Consider the following 18,843-nt stretch of genomic DNA (forward strand, 5'->3'; position numbering starts at 1 on the left):
GGATCTCTCTTTATTTTGACCGTCAATTCAATCATAATTGTTCTTTTTATCACAGGCAATAGTTATAATAGTGCACCCTTATATTTAAATTATGATACAGACATTTCATTTTTTTTAAACACCTTATTCTACTGACCCTTTATGGATGGAGAATAGTTTACAATCTTAGCCAGAGTTGGGCCAATGAAAGTGAAGGTGACGTGGTGAGGAAATAGATGAAACCGATGACCGTGAATCAATCATAAAGTGTGTGTGCAGACAGTGAGGCAAACGACTTGGTACAGTTTCTCTTGTGATGATGGCTACACAACGGGGTAAAGAGGCGGACAAAGGGAACAAGGCATAAAAGCAGGAGATGAGGCAATTTAGCAAGAGAAATTATGTACCTGTTAGGGTTTGGCAATGTTAATGAATTTAATATTCTTGGGTCAGTTAAAATCTCCTCGCCTCCTCAGCGGCCACAAAGTTTCGCTCTCAGTCAGCCATCATCCACCCGTCTCACGCACACATTCCGGTTACCAGGGATAAGCGTGATGAAATGTGAGCTATAAACAAACAGACGATCCGTCGGCACTGCTATCGAAGTCGTGGAGGGAAAATCTCCAAAAAAGAATAACGGTGAGAAAATGAAACAGAGCAGGTTTCTTGAGTTGGCTCTTGATATAGTTTTGTTGGCATAAAATCTACTTTGTAAACAAACACATGACACAAACATCCACCTGATCACATAAATAAAAATCAATAAATAGATGGATAGATAAGTAGGCAAATATAAAAACAAAAACAAAAAGTTAGCATTAAAATGTAGCAGTGTGTATCTCTCTGAAATCGTTTTGCACTTTTGTTGCATATTGTGCTGTATGGAAGACTGGTGATGGACGTCGACTGGTCTGACAGAGTACTGGAGGAACACGTGATCGTCCGAGTTGCTACGTCTGTTTACCGGATGGTGCGACTCTCTGTGGTGAGCGTGGGTGTGGGCGATGGACTACTTGGCTCGTTGGTGAACACTGACGTGAGGAGCGTGGGGTTAGGAGGCTCTCTGCTTGCTTCCTATTCTGAAGTCCCGCTCAACGAGAAATTGACGCTGAAAGCTTTTTATGATGTAAATGTCCGAGGATGAATTTCCTTTGCGAGTCCTTTTTTTCCTCTTTTCATTTCATATTGTTCAGTCAGTACGTGAATACTATGGCGATAGGAGACAAGCTCCAAGAGAACAGTGGCCTTTGTTTGATCCACAGGACAGGAATGCTCTTCTTCTCATTCAATCTGGGCACAAACAGCTGTGATGAGGTTCATGGAAATATTCACGCATAGTGTTTTTTTTTTTCTTCTTCATATAGTAATGTTCATATTTCTGTTCAAATCAAAAAATACTTTTCTTCAGAGCAACAGGAGTCCAATGCCAAAAATCTTAGAAGCATTGTTTCATATTGTCTCCGAGCAAAAAATCATAATAATACAAAAGAATCGAAAATGTTAAACTTGAAACTAATTCCTGTCCAACAAACAAAAATGTCAGCTTCCCCCTTTTAACACTGCAGTGTTTTTAGTTACTGTCTGTACTGATATCACTGTGCTAGTGACATCTTCCATGAAACATGTAAACATAAATAAATAAAACTAAATAAAAAAATATCTTTTTTACACATTCACTTACTTAGCTTACTTTGTTGGTTTTCTTTACCTCGGGAGAGGACACAGCAGGGATCCCAGCGTGTCACTTCTTCTGAGAAAATCAGGACCTTTAAACTCAGCTCATTGCTGAAGTGGTAGCAGGCTGCTAACGTTTAGGGTTCCTCTGCTGAGGTTACATCTATATATCTTTCAGTATGGACTGATAATTGCGTGTTGCTTGATAGTGATATGAGCGCACTGGTTAATTTGAATCTTGAGAACAAGACCGTTATTTCTTTTTGGTGTCAGAAACTGGATAACAATGATATGGTAGACTAGCCTATCTGATCAGGTCAGCATCCTTTAACTGGCTGATTTGCTAACTGGCATGCACATTAGCAAAATTTCCTAGTTTGATCTGTGAAGCTGTATCTATGATGGATACCAAAATGCTCATTCACAAAGTTTAGTTTTTTTTCATTAAAGGGTCACTCCCTAACATTTCTTTATCGTTTAAGGGAAGGAATCCTGATGATCCAAAAGATCAAGAGAATGATGAGTTGGAAAAAAAAAACACGACGGAGGGAAAAGGCTCAATCCTTGCTATGGTCAAGCACCTTCATTAACTTAGTCAAGGAAGAAGAGGAGAAGCTCATGGCTTGCAGGGATACGTTGAGATGGAGTTACACTGTCTTCTCTCGGGTGTAGGTTCAAGCATCCTGCTGCATGGTCTCACTTTCTATCCTACGGCTGGGACTGGGTTCCGTTAGAGGACAGCAGTCGGGTTCTCTCTTTCGCTGAGCCTCTGCGCTGCAGAACTCCCCCACTGCCTCCGATGCCTCCTCCGTCTGTTCGGTCTCCCCACTCACATCTGTCGCCCCCACCCTCGGAGCGTCTCGAGTTTTGGCGGGTGGGGGTCCCGTGGGGCCGGCCGTTCTTCTCATCTGGGAAGGGATCAGGAGAGAAGGACAGGAAAGTCACTCTTGACGTAAAGGTGGTACTGAGCCTGAAAAATTGTGTCTGGCCTTTTTACCCCGGCTCATTGTTGTTTGCCTATCTGTCTGTTAGTTAGCAGTATAAAAAAAATCTCCTAAAAGTATTGTTTGAACAGAAAACATGTCGCCTGTATGTAGCCTGCCAGCACTAGATGATATTAAGCACATGGTAATTGCAATGAAACTGTAAAATTACCAGCTGATTGAAACTAAACTTTAGCTTATACTCGTGGTTTTGGAAAGAGAATGCTGAAAACAACACCACCCTCCTTTTAAAATATTAAAGCAACTTCCAAGCACAAGAAAGGTGCCACAAGAGGAAAAAGTAAAATTCATTTGCAAGTATGCAAAAGAAACACACAAAACAAAACTGCCCCTGTGAAGGTGAACATTTAATTCACCGTGGCGTGTACACAAGCCTGTGTAAGCAGCCTTACCAGATAGGCCTTGAGCCATGGGTTGATCATGGGAGCTGAGAAGCTGGGCTTGAATCGTTTCCACCACTCGTCTGAACCTGCGACTTGGACCTGGAGATGAAACAAGGCAAACACATCTAACATTGGCTGTCTTTTCTTCTTTTTCCTCTGGTTTCTTTACTTTGTTTAATGATATTTTTCTCATTAGTAACTATTACTAGCTAAATCTACAAACATTTATTAAATTGAAATTAGTTAAATGTTGACTGCACTTGCCTGATATGAGGGTGAATGTCACGCTGTAGATTCCTGTCTCCCTCCTGCCCTCCCTCTCGGTCCTCTCCCTGTCCCGCTCTCTCTCGCCCTCGGAGAAGGCAATGTCCACCTGGAACTTGACGGGCTTCTGGAAGACGGAGGGGCCGCCGGAGGACTTGTACTCGGCCCTGAAGCTGGTCTGGGAAAGGACGCTGTGACTGAGCGATGGGATCTGCGCGGCGGGGAGACAGAGAAGAAGCAGAGAGACCGACAGACTTACGAGGCGGGAGAGGTACGGGGGCAGACGTGAGTATAGGGAGACAAAGGGCGAGGGTGAGGAGAAGAGAGAAAGAGTGAGCCATCGGTGAAAGCAAAGTGATAATGTGCCACCAGTGAGCAAGACTGAAATAAAGAAGAAAACTGAAATCATGAGAGAAATGAAAGAGCGAGTGTGAGCATGTTACAGTTAGAGTGAGAGCCATGCTATCTTACAAACAAGCTTGGACAGTGCGAGGTGTGAAAGACAAGCCACATCAGAAACTCACAGACAGGAAGGCGTGCACAATGTCGGCTTTGACAGAACTAAGAGGTTTGTCTCTGATGACCACGAAGATCTGCTCCTCTTTCTCTAAGCCGATGAAGTTTCCAAACCATGACTTCTTAGCCAGCCTGGTAGGAAAAATAGAGAGTGTGAGCAAATACTATGACTCAAGGAAAATGTCCATGAGCAGAAGGGCTCGGCTTTATTTTGAGAAAATAAGAACAACATCTTAGCAAGTAATGGATCTGAAGGACTGTGACTTACTCAGGGCTAGATTCTGGTGTTAGACTGGACATGTCTTCTGATGTAGGAACTGATGGAGACAAATCTGTATCAAAATTAAAGTTGCTCTAAATTTAAGGCCTTACGCTCGGTGCTCAAGGACAACAACCATCAAGACATAATCCATTACTGTTATACAAGCATATGCTGAAACAGAAAATTTGAGAAAAGTTAGCAGAGATTAAACATTTTGAAACTGACGTCATATTAAAGTCTACTGTTCCCATAGCTGTGCAGCGAAACCACATTAGTCCACTTACTGTTGTGGTAAACTCACCTTGCAGCTTGCGGCGATGGAAACGCGGCGAGCCCAGCAGGTTGTTCTTGAATGAATTGAGACGAGTCCTCCAGTGAGCGGAGCTGCTCGCCGCCATGCCGCTTCCCCCTCCTGGACTGGAGGGCGGGGTCAGCGAGAGCGAGCCCACACCTCCCCCACCCTCCGCCCGCGAAGAGGACGAGGAAGAGGAGGAGGAGGGCGGGGTGGAGGAGGGGTGGTGAGGGTGGTGGACAGGGGTGCCCAGGGGTGTGGGCAGTGGAGAGCCTTGGGGGGTTACCTGCGGCACAGAGTGGGCAGAGTTTGGGTAGAAGCTCTTAGTCACTGACTTAAGGACAGAGGACGATGGGAAGAAGAAACGGGGGATGGGTGACAGAAGCGGAGAGGGGGAGCGGGAGGATGGGTTGTGCAGAGGCAGGGATTTGATGGGCTGCAGGTGGGGTCGGTCGGCGGGTCCCTTGCTGGGCAGGGTCTGGGTCTTTGGGTTGGGGGGAGCTTTGGGCTTGTCGTGAGCCCGCGCTGAGCGAGGCGCGGCGGTGGTTCCCTGTTTGGTCTCCTTTGTGAGGAGGGTAGCGGTGGCAGAGGTGACGTCTGATTGGCTGAAAGTGAAGACGGGGCTCTGATAGGACTGGGGAGTGGGTTTGTGGGGTGGGGGGGGATTGGTGGGGAGGTGGGAGAGATGGAAAAGAAGAAAGAGAGGGGATGGAACATGGAGAAAGGATGGAAATGAATACCATGCTTCATGACAAAAAGAGTGCAACTTATGAGAAGTGAACGTGTCAGATGCAATTCTATCAGCCTTGAATATTAAAGCTTTTCTTTAGTCCTTAACAAGTGACTTCTATAGCTTATGCGAATGAGGGTTTAGTGACAGGGTTCAGAATGTGGTGACTGAGAACAGTGGAAGTGAAAGTGTTACTGTACATGCTGATGTTTCAATACCAGGGACCTTTTTAATCTAATACCATAAACCAAAAATCCCTAATCTCCAAGTTCTTTTCTGAAGGTGCCCGTTCATGCATGGTGAGAAACAGAAGTGACATGAAGACAGAAGAAAAATGCCACGCAAACCTCCTGCTGGTTCAGAGATTTAATCTGACGCGCTGGTGTCGTGATAAGGTGTAAAAATGACGGGGGGGAGGGGGCTTGGAAAATGGACATCTCATGGGGGTTTGGAGTGTGGCCAGAATTATTTTTTTTAAAGCAGAAGAGGCTGATGACGGCTGCATTAATCATCACAGCACACTGGTATTGATCGTTTACAATATAGTTCGTGAAGCATTCAAAAATACATGTCATAAGTCACACAATGGCTTATATTTAAATATCAATCAACAATGTTTTTAAAATTATTTTCGTATTATCTCCATTAAGGCTTTGGTCAAATTTAATTTAACTTCAACTGATACAACTGAATTATTAGCCCTTCTTGTCAGTTTTCAGGGCTTATGTCACCCAACGATCTTCATAGTCCAAATGTGAACACACAATCAAAATGTCTACCATGTTGGCTCTGCAGCACACATGTTGAGGATTTCATATTTAACTGTGGAGCTACTCTGTCACAGGGGAAGGTTAAACAACACAAATAATCTCGGAAATTCAACATTTTAGCATGCATGCTTGTATCGTGTTGATTAAAGCGAAGCAGTGTGAGCTTTCAGTAAAAGTCGGCCAGCAGGCCCTTACCCGGGGACTGCTGAGGGGGCTGGAGGAGAGACCAGTGGAGGCTCCGCTTACCGAGCGAGACCTGACAGAGAGACCAGAGGTCAAACAATCTTCACACCAGTTATTATCTCAAATGAGACTGAATGGAATCCAGTGGCTTGTGTGTACTGTGGATGTGTGAGCTTAATATACTGCACCTCTGACTGTGTGCAGCTGTATCCAGGGCCCTACGAGGCGGGGTGGGAGACCCCTGTTCTGTAACACTCAGCACTTCAAGACTTTTCCTCTCGGGGCGACAGCGGCCGTGGCGCGTCAGCATGGGAGAGTCAACCCGCTTACGAGGAGGGTCTGCTGAAGAGCATCACCATAAAATCGTAACAAAATTCATCAAAAATAAATCAATGTTAGCAATTAGTTAGAGCGTTCGTCCTCTAACCAGAAGGTTGGCGGCCCCTAATCTGCATATCTAATGTCCTTGGGCAAGATACTAATGCCCGAATTGCACATAAATGCACTGGATGAACGTGTGTGTGAATTTAAAACTGTACTGTAAAGTGCTTTGAGCCGTCATCAGAACAATAGAAGCGCTTTATTAACGCAGACCATTTACCAGTCTCCATTTACCACTGTAGCAGTATTACAAATTAAGAAACCCATTTCTAATGAGCCCTATTCCTCCCTGGTAGTAAGAGCTGTTGCTACATCTTCACCGTCCTGCTCGCTGTTGACACTTTCGGTCACTGTGCATTTATTTTCTCTCTTGCAGTTGTGAAAAGTCTGATCATGTTGAAAGTGATTTTTCCACGGGCTTTTCACTCGCTGTGCCATCTGTGACTGTGATGAAGTTATCTTCTTCTGCGCTGGTGGAAAGTTTCGATTAACCCTGTTCTATCCCATGGTTTGAACGATGCAAAAGACAACAGACTTATTGTTACTAATTTTAAACATAGTTCCATTTAACTTGACTTCCACAGTCAAGACTAAAGAGGCCTTTAGCATATAAAGCCAACAAGAGACTGGTTACTGAATCTCTAGCTAATGGCTACCAGTGCAAAAATATTTATAAAAATACATAACATTTGAATTGTCAAATGATTGAAAATGTACTGGTAGAGGTATTGAGTACCCGAGTATAGCACCAGCCTCCCAGTGTGGTGCACTTGCTTCTCTGAGCAGCTCCCTGCCTCCAGTGGATCCCTCCTGCCCCCTAAAGACTGACCTACGTCATTGCGCGGAGGCAAGTCCTCGTCCTCATAGCTGGGGTAACGCTCTTTCCTGTCCAGCAGTAGGTAATAGATCATCTTCTCCTGATTCTCTCTGAGGGAAGAGACAAAACAAAGAAAGACGTGTAACAAATCAGTGTATATCCTAAAGCCCTCAATATCACTTGCCTGGAATAAACCTGACTTTCTTTTAATGTTAAAGCTGAGAAGTAACATATGACAATACAATTAGCTTGATATATGTGAAGCTAGATTTCTGGGCAGAATATTGCCAGAGGCCTTATTCTCTGGAGGATCTAGTAGGGATCTAAATTTGGACACAACTTCAGCCTATCCACCAAATCAGATGCTGGAACTCACTAAGAACATTTTAGGGAGTTAGTTTTATCCTACTCAATGTTAGTAGAGTAAAAATAACTCCTTGAATTAAATTGTGTTATTATTAATAGGTGATTGTATTGTTATGAATACATTTCATACAATGCTAGTTTTATATTAAACAATATCCTAATCTCATCCAAATCTAGGGGGTGTTGTGGGTTTATTGCACTATGTTGCATAAGTGTTTAGATTATTCTAGTCCCTCAGTAGCCCAGTCATGGTTGGAGCTGAAAAAAAAAAAATCTCTTACTCTTCACATTGCAAGTCACGTGTGAGCTTGACTCTGTCTCGGAAACAGCCCAGCGAGTGCATGCTGTCCAACACATCTGGGTCCAGCTCAGTCAGGGACAAGATTCGGCTCACACACACTCGCCTGGGAGGAGGCTGCTCAGGACACGGCTCGTTTCGACCACCCCTGGGAGCCACACACAAACACGCATGAACACACACAAGTTTCACGTGATGAAACACAACGAATGACACAGATATAATGTGTATGCTTAGATATGATGCAACATCCCTTTACGTGAGTGTTTCTTTAAACGGCAACATGAGTAAAGATGAACGTATACTCACTGATACCAGGCGTGTTTCTGGATGGCCTCGAGCTGTAGGGGGTGACATGGCAGATGGGGCCGTTAGTTTCTACCAAGCCAGATGATCACAGAAAGCCTGATGTTGTGTAAACAGTTTTCTCCAGACTTTTACGGACATAAAAGTTGGTTCATCCGTTCCAGATATTGTATATTTAAAAATCACATCAAATGTGTTGATACATGATTTTACATGTAAAATCATGTATCAACACATCTGATGGAGTAAAAACGACAACTCTTTACTCAAAAAGATAAACAATCTAACAAAAAATGCAACAAAAAAACACACTGATGATTAAATGACCTGATGTAAATGCAACTTTGTCAAATAAGATTATTATTAGTGAATAAAATAATTAATAAAAATGACGGCCAACCAATGAAATTGCTCTCTTCAGTTGCAGCTTAGAAGAAGAGAAGTACAAATTATCCCATTCAGGACAATATAATATAGGTGCCAATCTGATTCAAGACTTTACATTACAATCTTTATATGAGACTCGTATTAAGGTTAAGGTGCTTTCTGTATAGGAGCTCAGTCGCGTACCGTGAGCCTCTTTTCAGGGTTGACCTCGATCATACCCTTGAGCAGGGACTGGCAGTCCGGGGGGATGAAGTGGGGCATGTGGAACACCCCACTCTTCACCTTCTCTAGGAGCTGACGTAAGTTGTCATGGTCGAAAGGCAGAGCGCCCTTCAGGAGAAAGGGAGAGAGGGAGAGAGGGAAGCTTTGAAAAGAAGCTGATGGAGGTAAGTAGGTTGAAAAGCGCAAACACAAAAGGGCGTATTTTACAAATGGGACCAAACTGTGTTGTGAAAACAGGAGTAGAAGACGTACCACCAGTAGAGCGAACAGGATGACCCCACAGCTCCACACATCTGCTCTCCGCCCATCATATTTCTCCCCCTGCCGAACACAAAAAACCCTTAAACTCATGAACCACTGACAATGTGCAAACACAGATGAACATTTATCATTTCAATTCAAGCTAATTCAGGGCTTATAAGAGACTATCAAAAGAAAACACGGTAATCCATTTTAATCCAGCACTTAGTCCAAAACACTGTAACCATCTATTCATTGATAAAACTGGTTAATAACTTTGTATGCTTATACCCCCTAATTAAAAATAAGCCTTCTTAGTGACACACATGCCAGATTCTATGTTTCTATTAAGACTTTTTTAATTAATCTTCCTGATTTCCAAACAATATGCGATACTTGTGCAGCTTTGTTACTTTGTATTACCCTCTAAATGAATAATTTATGATAACATTTGATAATTTTTTTATTGCGAGACAATATTTGAGTAAGACACTGTGCAAATCTTACCCGTATCACTTCAGGGCACGCATAATGTGGTGATCTGAATTGACAAAAGAAAAATGTTAGAAGCTGATGCGATATTACTACACCTACAACTCTGAAGCAGTAAAAATATAAAAAGCAATATGTGTGTGTGTGTGTTTCTAAATTCCCATGCTATGAAATCTAATGATAAATATATTGTTAAACAATTCAAGTTATCTACAGAGCATAGTTGAAAAGGGACTCACAGGAGATGTGTCTCTATTGTATGGGTAAAATCATGGACTATAAATTGCCAATATACATTTTTTGAAATGTGTAATTCAATTATGGATTTCAATAGAATGATTATAGTGAAGGATTTTCTGGAGTAGTTTAATTTGATAAGAATATAAGCAGGCATTTTAAGTGTGTACTGTACACACACAAAGAGTTGGTACTCACCCACAGCTAGTCTCCAACAGACTGTCTCCCACCTGGAGGGAGGCCATGCCAAAGTCAGCAATTCGGATGTTGTTCTTCTCGTCCAGGAGCAAGTTTTCAGGCTTCAGGTCTCTGTGACTGTACACACACACACACGCACACAAACACAGTAAATATTTGTCACGGCTGAAGTATGACTATGCTGGTTTGAAAAAGGCTTTAATTTTGGTTCATGCTACAGAATCCCATTTTTCCATTCTTTGATTTCTTAATACACTATCACAAAAAGTCAAATTATCAAAAAAAGGACATTAAGAGTACTATCTGAAAACATCAATTCTATATTAAAAGGGAATGGTCTATTTAAGACGCTAGAAAACTTTTGACTTATTTTGACAGGATTCCTTGAAGCTGGGTAAATTGGCAGAGGAATCAAAACTATCACCCTCCTCATGAACCCAGATTCCAATTTTAGAACAGCTGCTTTGTGACAAAAACCAACCAGATGGAATGACTGTGGCAGAAATCCAAGGCAGAGATGATCTGCCTGAAGAACTTCCTGGCCTCTTTCGGAGTCAGCCGGCCTTTCTTCACCAGGTAGTCGAACAGCTCTCCTCCAGACACATGCTCCAGCACCAGGTACCTGATGACCAAGTAAATACATTCAGAAAAACAAAAACTCAAACATCTGTCAATTCATGAATCTTCAATCTTGATATTGAGTTTAAAATTGATCTTTTTTTTTTATTTACTCATTATCAGCCAGTTTCTACTCCGGCAGCTGTTTCATAACAGTGACAAATGTTTTTTTTCCCCTTCTAGATAGATCAAAAAACCTCTAGAGAAAAATTATGGTGATGCAGATTTATATAGTTGTTTAAGTGATATTCAAACCAATCCCACACCAAAGTTCAGTATTCAGCAAGAAAGGAAAGGCATGCAGACTGCAGTGACCCCGATTCAGAGGCTCGGTCGAAAAGCAGACAGAACTCACAGGTATTTGTTATTCTCGTAAACATCATGCAGCTTCAACACATGCGGATGCTCAATCAGTTTCAGAATGGCAATCTCCCTTTCAACCTGGTTAGAGGGAAGAGACAGATTGGAGGAAAAAGGAGAGAGGGGAGAGAGAGACAGACAGAGATGAAAATACGGAAGCAGAGCACACAGGACGCTCAGTGTTGGTGTTGAAGCGACAGAAGTGAGGGCAAATTTACACACAGGTTAAATATAGGAAATAGGGAAAAGAAGCAGCAGTTTACGAACAGCACGACACATCTTAGCTGTACACTAAAAATCAGCAGGTTATTTACCGCCGCCAAGGTTTCCCACCCTGTCCGTAAATAAGAAAACGACTTGACAGATTGCGACGGCGCGCGGATCAGGGCGTGCTGGATTGGATCCAGGGGTATTGTATCACTTTCTTTAGCATTGAGACTTCTTGTGACCTTCTATCCTATTTCCCAGGGAACATTAAGGCGACTGATATCTGTAAGTGTGTGCAATTTGGCGGGGCTTGATTGAAATGAAGGCGACTGCTGGGCCTCAGCGGAGGTATGGGCTTCTACCAAGTGGCATCCTAGTTTTCAGTCTGGGGTGCACAACATGGACCGGGGTTTCATACTGTACCTTCATCAAGACCGACTCCGACAGCTTCTCTCTGTTGACTATTTTGATCGCGACCTTTTGACCCGTAATACAGTGGACCCCGAGCTTGACCAGTCCTGAAACGCACAACAAGAAAGGGTTGATGATGAAATGTGGAGACGGGCAGAGGGATCACAAATCCAAAAATGGTGTCTTTGAATCCAGAGACAGTCGTGCTCACCTGTCTGTCCCTTCCCCAGCGTTTTCTCCAGTCTGTAGGGCCCAACATATTGAGCTGACTGACCGAGAGACAGTTCCTTACTCATACTGCTCTCACTGGAGGCGAATGACAGCGATTATTTGCGGGTTCACCCTCGATACGCAGCGCACTGCTTACACAGAAGTTGTCGCGGGATACAAGATGGTGCTCAACTTAGAAACGAGCCCCCTGGTCGCGGTGAGAACCCCCGGGAGGGACCGGTGCTGAATTACAACGTGTGGATGAGAAATGAGCATCCTTCAGCTAATAAACAAGCTACTTATCTTTAGCCTCTAGCTCGCTAAAGCAGAGGTGAGGCTGAGTGGCGAGGCTGTTTTGACGCGTTAAACACCAACCGCTAGCCTAAAGATAAACATGACAGCCAATGAGTTGGGACTCCTGTACATTAGCTTACCTGTATAGCTCGCTAACTATATATAAAGACGATATAACATCGGAACAAGCGGGTTTTTCCCCCCCGAGTGTGATTAATGTCATTTGGTGGTTGAGTCTAGCAACGAAACGTCAAAAAACACTCAGAGTGGATGATAAACACGGGGAATGGCGTGGATTTGATATCCTCCCTCTCTATCGTGTCAGGCCTATTTTACAGGTGCAACAACAACATGCTATGTGTTCGAGCCCTGGCCGCCGCTCTCCCACACAGCGGCGGAGCTAGCTCGGAGTTAGCCGCCGACGGACGGACGGCCGCCGGTCAGAAGAGCCGACGCCTCCCGAAGTTTCCGGGCGTCGCCAAACGGTTGGATTCGTCGGCCGGCCGCCGCGCTCCCGCAATAATCCGTGGTGAACCGCGCAGCCCCCGCACATTAACCATCTTCTTAGCTTGGTGTCCTCTCTCTATATTTCTCTCTCTCTCTCTCTCTCTGGCTCTCCTCCCTCCTCGTCGCTACATCCCTGCGAGATCACAGCATCTTCTCCTCTGGCGTGTCCTCCTCCCTCCTCCTCCCTCCTCCTCCTCCTCCTCACCGGCGGATACACAGGTGAAAAAAAAACGAACACGGATCCGCAGATCGGGGCCGTAATGGAGGCCCGTGTCCCCCCTCCTCACTTCTGATTACGGTTCACGCAGGGTAAGATAGGCCCCCCTCCCGTGTCAGACCCGCTTTGCCGTTCCTTGCCGTAAATCGTTATTTTCTCTCTCCTCTTCCTTCCTTCCTCCCTTCGTCTCGCTCGCATCAGCATCCGGGTCCCACCTCCTCTCCATCCTCTCTCCTCCTCCTCCTCCCGATCATCTTCCTCTTAAATACGCGTATCTCCGCATACAGCACCTCGGCTGTGGGCCCCCGGGGGCCTCTGCGGACACCTCCCTCACCATTCTTATGAAACATGGCCCAAGGGGCAAGCGGATGGGCCGCCGCCTCGTTGGGGTGTGGTGATGCTGGGGGTGCTCGGGCCTCTCCTCGGCCTCTCACGATCACCAGAGTCCTTGAGGTTTTATTTTGTTTTTCAATTGACATTAGGAATACAAGTTGAACTTTGGCAAAAATTAAAATGAGCACCACAGAGAATTTAAATTCAAAATTCCCCTCAGGATCAATAAAGCATCTATCTATCTATCTATCTATCTATCTATCTATCTATCTATCTATCTATCTATCTATCTATCTATCTATCTATCTAATAATATGTTTACACAATATAGAACAAAGTCACAGAATAAGCTACTCAGTCATGTAATTTATACCTCAACCTGGTGTAGGCTAATGTTAAAACGTCACTCTTTGTATTTATAATAATGAAAGAAAACTATGTTCATTAAAAAACAAAAACTAATTATTTGTATTTAATAGTTTCTTTTTGTCGTCAAATTGCCAATTTTAGGGGTTCAGTATCTTACCAAGGACATTACAGCATCCAGATGTTGAAGACTGGGGATTGAATCAGAAACCATTTGGTTGGGGAATAGCCACTCTATCCCCTAGCCAAACATTCTAATACTCTGGTGGTGGAGGTTGTGCGTAAATGTTATAAATATTGTCTTTGAATGTTAAAATTGATGGATGTGTGTTGACGTTTTTAAAAGGCACTGATGATAATTATTATAAAACCTCTTCTCAGGTAAATCAAATGCTGATAATACTTGAGCCTTGAGCCTGATAGTGAAATGCTCCTTCCTAATACCCACATGACGGTGAGATTCAGAGCTGGTTTTATTTATTTTTTTAATTTTATTAAACTTTTTTTATATATATATATTTAAATAAATATATATATTACAATTTGTTCTCTTTGCCCACAAAAACTATGTAATCATACGGTTTAACGATACAGTTTAAAGATTTCTGTAAACATGTGGGAGTAGAATAACAAAAGGAAACATGGGAGCAGTGAGATGAAATAATTAACTTGTTTTTACACAATGCAACAGCCCATTAGCTCAAGTTATTATTATGACTGTGCAGAAATCATTTTTTGAGTCATCGGTCTCATTTTTGAGCAGATTCATCTTTGAAAATGCATAATGTATGATGAGATTTCCATATCTTTTGTATTTTATAGAAAGTAACCTTAAACCCATCAAAAAATACATGTATAGGCCTCTTGGAAATAGAGTGGAGAAGTATACACAAAATGAAAATGATCAAGCCAAGTACAGGTATCTCCAAAATGGTATTTTAGGGCAGTACTTGAGTAAATGCTCAGTTACTTTCAAATTCTAATGGATCTATATTCAGACTGTATTTATATTGAGCTTTAAGTCACATCCTCCGATTCATTCATCTGTTCCATCATATGTCAGCAAAAGAGAAACTGCAGATTGAATGGGTTGCAAGTGGACGTCCAGCTCTACCTCCTGGGCTACAGGCGCCCAGAGACCCATTTTTGTGTGATCATTTCATATTTGCCAATAACCACAGAGGTCATGTCACAATAAGAGAAGCAAAGTTGTAAATAATGGAATCAATTGGGGCTGAATTCCATTTAGCTGCCTATGGTACAGCCCATACAAATCCTTCTCATCCTTATAGGCCATGCAGACATTTAAACCCACAATAGAGTAGAGTTCATTAAAGACACAGCACACCTCCTGATCTGCAAGGAGAGACTGCAAAGGGTTGGGTGCTATTTCAAATGAATAACACCGGGATGACAGTTATATATTAAAAAAAGAGTAAGTAGGACATTTTAATGAATCATCTGTAAAGTGCCTGGAAAAATCTCTAAAATCTCAATTTGAAATGTTGTGTGGGTGGATAATTCCCCAAAGCCCATCGTCATCTGCGCCTGGCTGCTTGATTTGCACGCAGCCAGAAGGATTTGTCTCCAGCCGTGGAGCAGAAATAGAACAGAAATTCTCTGCTTTGATTCTGATGGTCTCTCTGAGAACTACATTTCTCAGTGCAAATGGCCTTCATCAGTGGCGTGAACGTGTCTGACTGGCAGGAGAAAATGAAAAAGAAGCATTTGCAGGTACATTCTTACCAAAAGTAGCATTTTAAACCTTCCCAAAAAACGAAAATAGGTTTTGAGGACAGACAAAGGATTCCTAAAGTCTGTCTTCACATCCTGGTCCTGAATCTCTCCCTCCCTCAGTCTGCACTCCAGAAATACACAAGATGTATTAACACCTGCCCCACCCATCTATACTGATATACACTGACTATACTAACAGGAGTTTCCAGAAAATAAAACTTATTTTCCTGGTCTTTGCTGCAGTCTAATCTCTGTGCATTCCCACATTCGTTGCCAGAGCTCAGACTGGGATATTGACATTAGACTGCTCAGGGCAGGTACTAATGTGAGGATTAAGCAGAGATTAACAAGATCTTCTTAATTCCATTAAGAGCAACTACTGCAGAAGAAGCCTGTGTTCAGGGGATAGAGGGTTTCCAACAAGTAGTACTTCTAACAAATAAAAAAAACTGCTGAACAATTAAAAACAATGCAAAGACATATACTGTGTGTTATAACATTTATTATATTGTGTGTGTTTGTGTATTAAGAATTACAGTGCATCAATAATCAATGTCAAAACCATTGTCCATAACGGGATTATAACATTTATGAAAAGAACATTCACATTCACAGGAGCATATATTTGAATTCCAATATCATCATCGACCTCCTCCTCAGTTTTTCACATGATTGGGTCGAATACAATAAACAGGAAAGTGTTGAGAAAGTGAAGGACTCTGAAGCTGTGATTGGAAAAAAATATAAAATGGAAAAATGTAGGAGATGGCACTGATTATGTGATTCAATTCATGCAAATACAATATGATACATAGAACACACAGTGGTGTTAATGGTATATTTAGGTTATACAAATATAAGGAACAGTCACACAGCTATGACTTCCAAAACAAGGCATGTACTAACAGTATGATTTTTCACCAAATTAAATGAGTTTGGCAATGTGTCTTTGTGTTTGTTTATTTGTGTATCAGTGGTTGTCAGATTAGTGCCACAGCTTACTGTTTGGTGGCTTTGAGGGATTGTTGATATTCTGCTTTGCAAAATTATTTGTGTAAGAACACAGGACTTATGCTTCATAGTTGCTTTTTACAGAGGAAAAATAAAATAATAGTGAGTTGTCATTTTTGTGAACTTACCTTTTATTAATACGCATTTCCCCATTTATTATGACCCCTCGGACAGGGTCTTTATACAGGCCTGGAAGGCATCAATCAGATCTTTACAGTCTTCCACTCCCCTCTCTCTGACACTGAAACAAATCAACAAGATTTGTAAAAAAGAAAAACACTCTTATCCTCTTTGGTAAAATACATGCAGATATTAGATGTTACATCACCTTTTCTACATAAATTACAACTCTAAATTTAGTCTGCATGTGCACCGGAGGGATTATTATAGTGTAGTCTGATCGCAGTGTATTCCGACTCAAATCTCCATAGCAGCTTTTATCTGCATTCTGTGACGAACACGAGTTAGTAATCTGTGCAGCGGCTTCACCAGCTCTAATCGCCGCCGCACGTGGACACACACACCAAATATCTGTCACTTCCTGTGTGCACGTAACACGAACCAGCAGCCGGGAATGTGCCATTCCTCTCCAATAGGTCACATATGTACAATACTATTTTTAAACCTCAGGTCTATTTATGCTCCTCAACACAGAGGGGCCCTGTCTTAACACTTCATCTCAGAGTGGATTTACTTAAAGTTGTGGGGAGACGTATTCTACATTAATTAAGAAGTAATGATCTCCTCTACAGGCACTCTAACAATATGAGCCCAGATAAGGAGTTAATATGAAAACATAGAGCTCAGTAAGTGATGAGTGAGAGCGGCCAAAGGGATGTAATGGAAAGTGACGATTACTCAACTGGAACCCAAACACAGTTAATGAATAGTCCTCGAGGGCGCAAACTTCTACACAGACACTCTGTACACGCACTTACACTCACTTAAGACTTTCACAATGGCTAGTAATGAGATTTATCATTTATTTTATAATTATGAGTGTAATTTTACAAATAGCCCTTTCAGCGTCAGCAGTTGCACATAAGTCCCGTCAGAACTCACCATTTGTCGACGTCCTCCTTGATAACCTGACATGATGCTGGCGCGCCCTCGCTGCAGTCCGGCATGTCTGACAGAGGAGAGCTGGGGCTCTGTGGAGGTGTGTTGCTGCGAGAGCTGCAGTCAAGAATGGTCACTGACCGGCTACAGAGATGGGGAGATAAAGACAGGCCAGGGAGGGAGGGAGGAAGCACGACAGGGACGGTGTCATATATGAGAGGCTCCAGTGGGGAAGAGGTCAAGGAAACTGAGAAAGGAAAAAATATTAAATGCAATACGGTTTGAGGGAGTTCTTCCATCTTTTCCTCTTTATTCTAATTTCCTGTCCTATTTATGTTCATCAAACTGAATATTCTTAAATTCCTTCCTTTTGTTTTATTGTCCTTTTAATGAATATGCAGATGGAGGACCCTTTTGAGTCAATCATTATGCATCACAAAGGCCTCATGGTGCATCTAAAATGCTCACTACAGGGGAGCTGGCAGAGGTGCTTTTTCCTGAAAAGAGACTGGGGAGCCTGACTTTTTTTGCTTTATTCTGCTTTGTCGGCTTAAGAGGTTGAGCTCAGAGTTGTGGCATTTGTTTAAAAAATAACCCCCTTGAATTAGCATCGAGCACGCCGCTGGAAATGATGCAACTAATATTCTGGAAATGATCCAGAATTCTGAGGCTTTTAAAGATTAAAGCAGACAGGGGTTAGCTTTAGTGTTGGTAATCCATAGACGAACACACGTTTCTTTCATATGGTCAACATATCCTGGTGAGACTGTTAAGTTGTAACTACACAATCACTGGTTTGTCATTATAAATCAAAGAATGTATTGTGAATATCTTTTAGAATACAGCCATTTTCAAAATATTTAACATAAGGAATGTATTGTGATCTGAACAGTTTATGAAGAACATTAAAGGCATAAGAGCAAGTTTTGTTCCCTCTAAAATTGGCAGAATAAAATGTTTTCCTGTATCAGAATTAGCAGCAACTCGGCAAAAATGGCAAATCAGAACAATAACAACACGTTCTGCGTCCTGTTTCATAATAATATAATATATTCAAGGGAAACTAGGGAAAATCCCCCATTGATGTCATGAGATATTAAAACATTAATCAAATTGAACAGTTATATACATTTATAAATAGATCTTATGGATTTGTATGGGTCCTCAAATTCTAATGATAATAAAAAAATTATAAATATTATCACAAGATTCAAATTTATATAAAATTGTAGCCACTGGGATTTAGAAGTGTTACAGTTGCAGATTTGAAAAGCACCACTGGAGGGCAACATACGCTATGGTGTGTAACACAATGATGGATTTCTGGCCTTTGAATTGTGTCCAGTATTATTACCTGTAAACAAAAGGAGTCACATTGACGGTGAGAAACGCCAAAATGTTTGATTTACGCTTGAAAACCTCACAATAATTTCATATAATTACAAGTTAATGTAATGGTTATTATTCTAGTAAAGAAAAATAATCAGATGTATGCATATCAAAATGTGAAAA

At 42.2% G+C, this 18,843-nt stretch overlaps 1 protein-coding gene and 1 long non-coding RNA gene across 16 annotated transcripts; both read right to left on the minus strand.

The window, feature by feature from the left end:
* Nucleotides 1-26: 26 nt before the first annotated feature.
* Nucleotides 27-13,383, minus strand: brsk1a (BR serine/threonine kinase 1a). 15 transcript variants are annotated; one of them, XM_062378554.1, is made up of 19 exons: nt 11,809-13,379; nt 11,610-11,704; nt 10,975-11,060; nt 10,483-10,623; nt 10,002-10,118; nt 9,582-9,615; nt 9,087-9,155; nt 8,796-8,942; nt 8,229-8,260; nt 7,903-8,067; nt 7,175-7,365; nt 6,246-6,396; nt 6,070-6,130; nt 4,384-5,008; nt 4,089-4,152; nt 3,829-3,952; nt 3,305-3,515; nt 3,050-3,139; nt 27-2,561 (listed from the first exon to the last, which is right to left on the minus strand). In XM_062378554.1, exons 1-19 carry the CDS (start codon nt 11,891-11,893, stop codon nt 2,362-2,364), a joined length of 2,688 nt encoding a protein of 895 aa, XP_062234538.1. In that variant the 5' UTR covers nt 11,894-13,379; the 3' UTR covers nt 27-2,361. The 15 variants fall into 15 exon arrangements, with proteins under 15 accessions (XP_062234538.1, XP_062234551.1, XP_062234541.1 ...); XM_062378567.1 differs by having other exon boundaries at nt 4,089-4,137; nt 7,268-7,365; nt 11,809-13,378; XM_062378557.1 differs by having other exon boundaries at nt 7,268-7,365; nt 11,809-13,378.
* A 2,363-nt stretch (nt 13,384-15,746) lies between these two features.
* On the minus strand, nt 15,747-17,494 carry LOC133931647 (uncharacterized). The gene is made up of 3 exons (XR_009911916.1): nt 17,335-17,494; nt 16,401-16,513; nt 15,747-15,986 (listed from the first exon to the last, which is right to left on the minus strand). It is a non-coding gene; the product is annotated as an uncharacterized LOC133931647 (long non-coding RNA).
* Nucleotides 17,495-18,843: the final 1,349 nt, after the last annotated feature.

This window comes from Platichthys flesus, chromosome 20 (assembly GCF_949316205.1).
Source record: "Platichthys flesus chromosome 20, fPlaFle2.1, whole genome shotgun sequence".
Classification (NCBI taxonomy): domain Eukaryota; kingdom Metazoa; phylum Chordata; class Actinopteri; order Pleuronectiformes; family Pleuronectidae; genus Platichthys; species Platichthys flesus.

Coding starts and splice junctions, on each gene's coding strand:
- brsk1a (XM_062378553.1), bottom strand. CDS start 11,893: ATGAGTAAGGAACTGTCTCTCGGTCAGTCAGCTCAATATGTTGGGCCC. Junction 8,068..8,228: donor CAGAAACACGCCTGGTATCA/GTGAGTATACGT, acceptor TGTGGCTCCCAG/GGGTGGTCGAAACGAGCCGT. Junction 2,562..3,049: donor CATGGCTCAAGGCCTATCTG/GTAAGGCTGCTT, acceptor ATCCCTTCCCAG/ATGAGAAGAACGGCCGGCCC.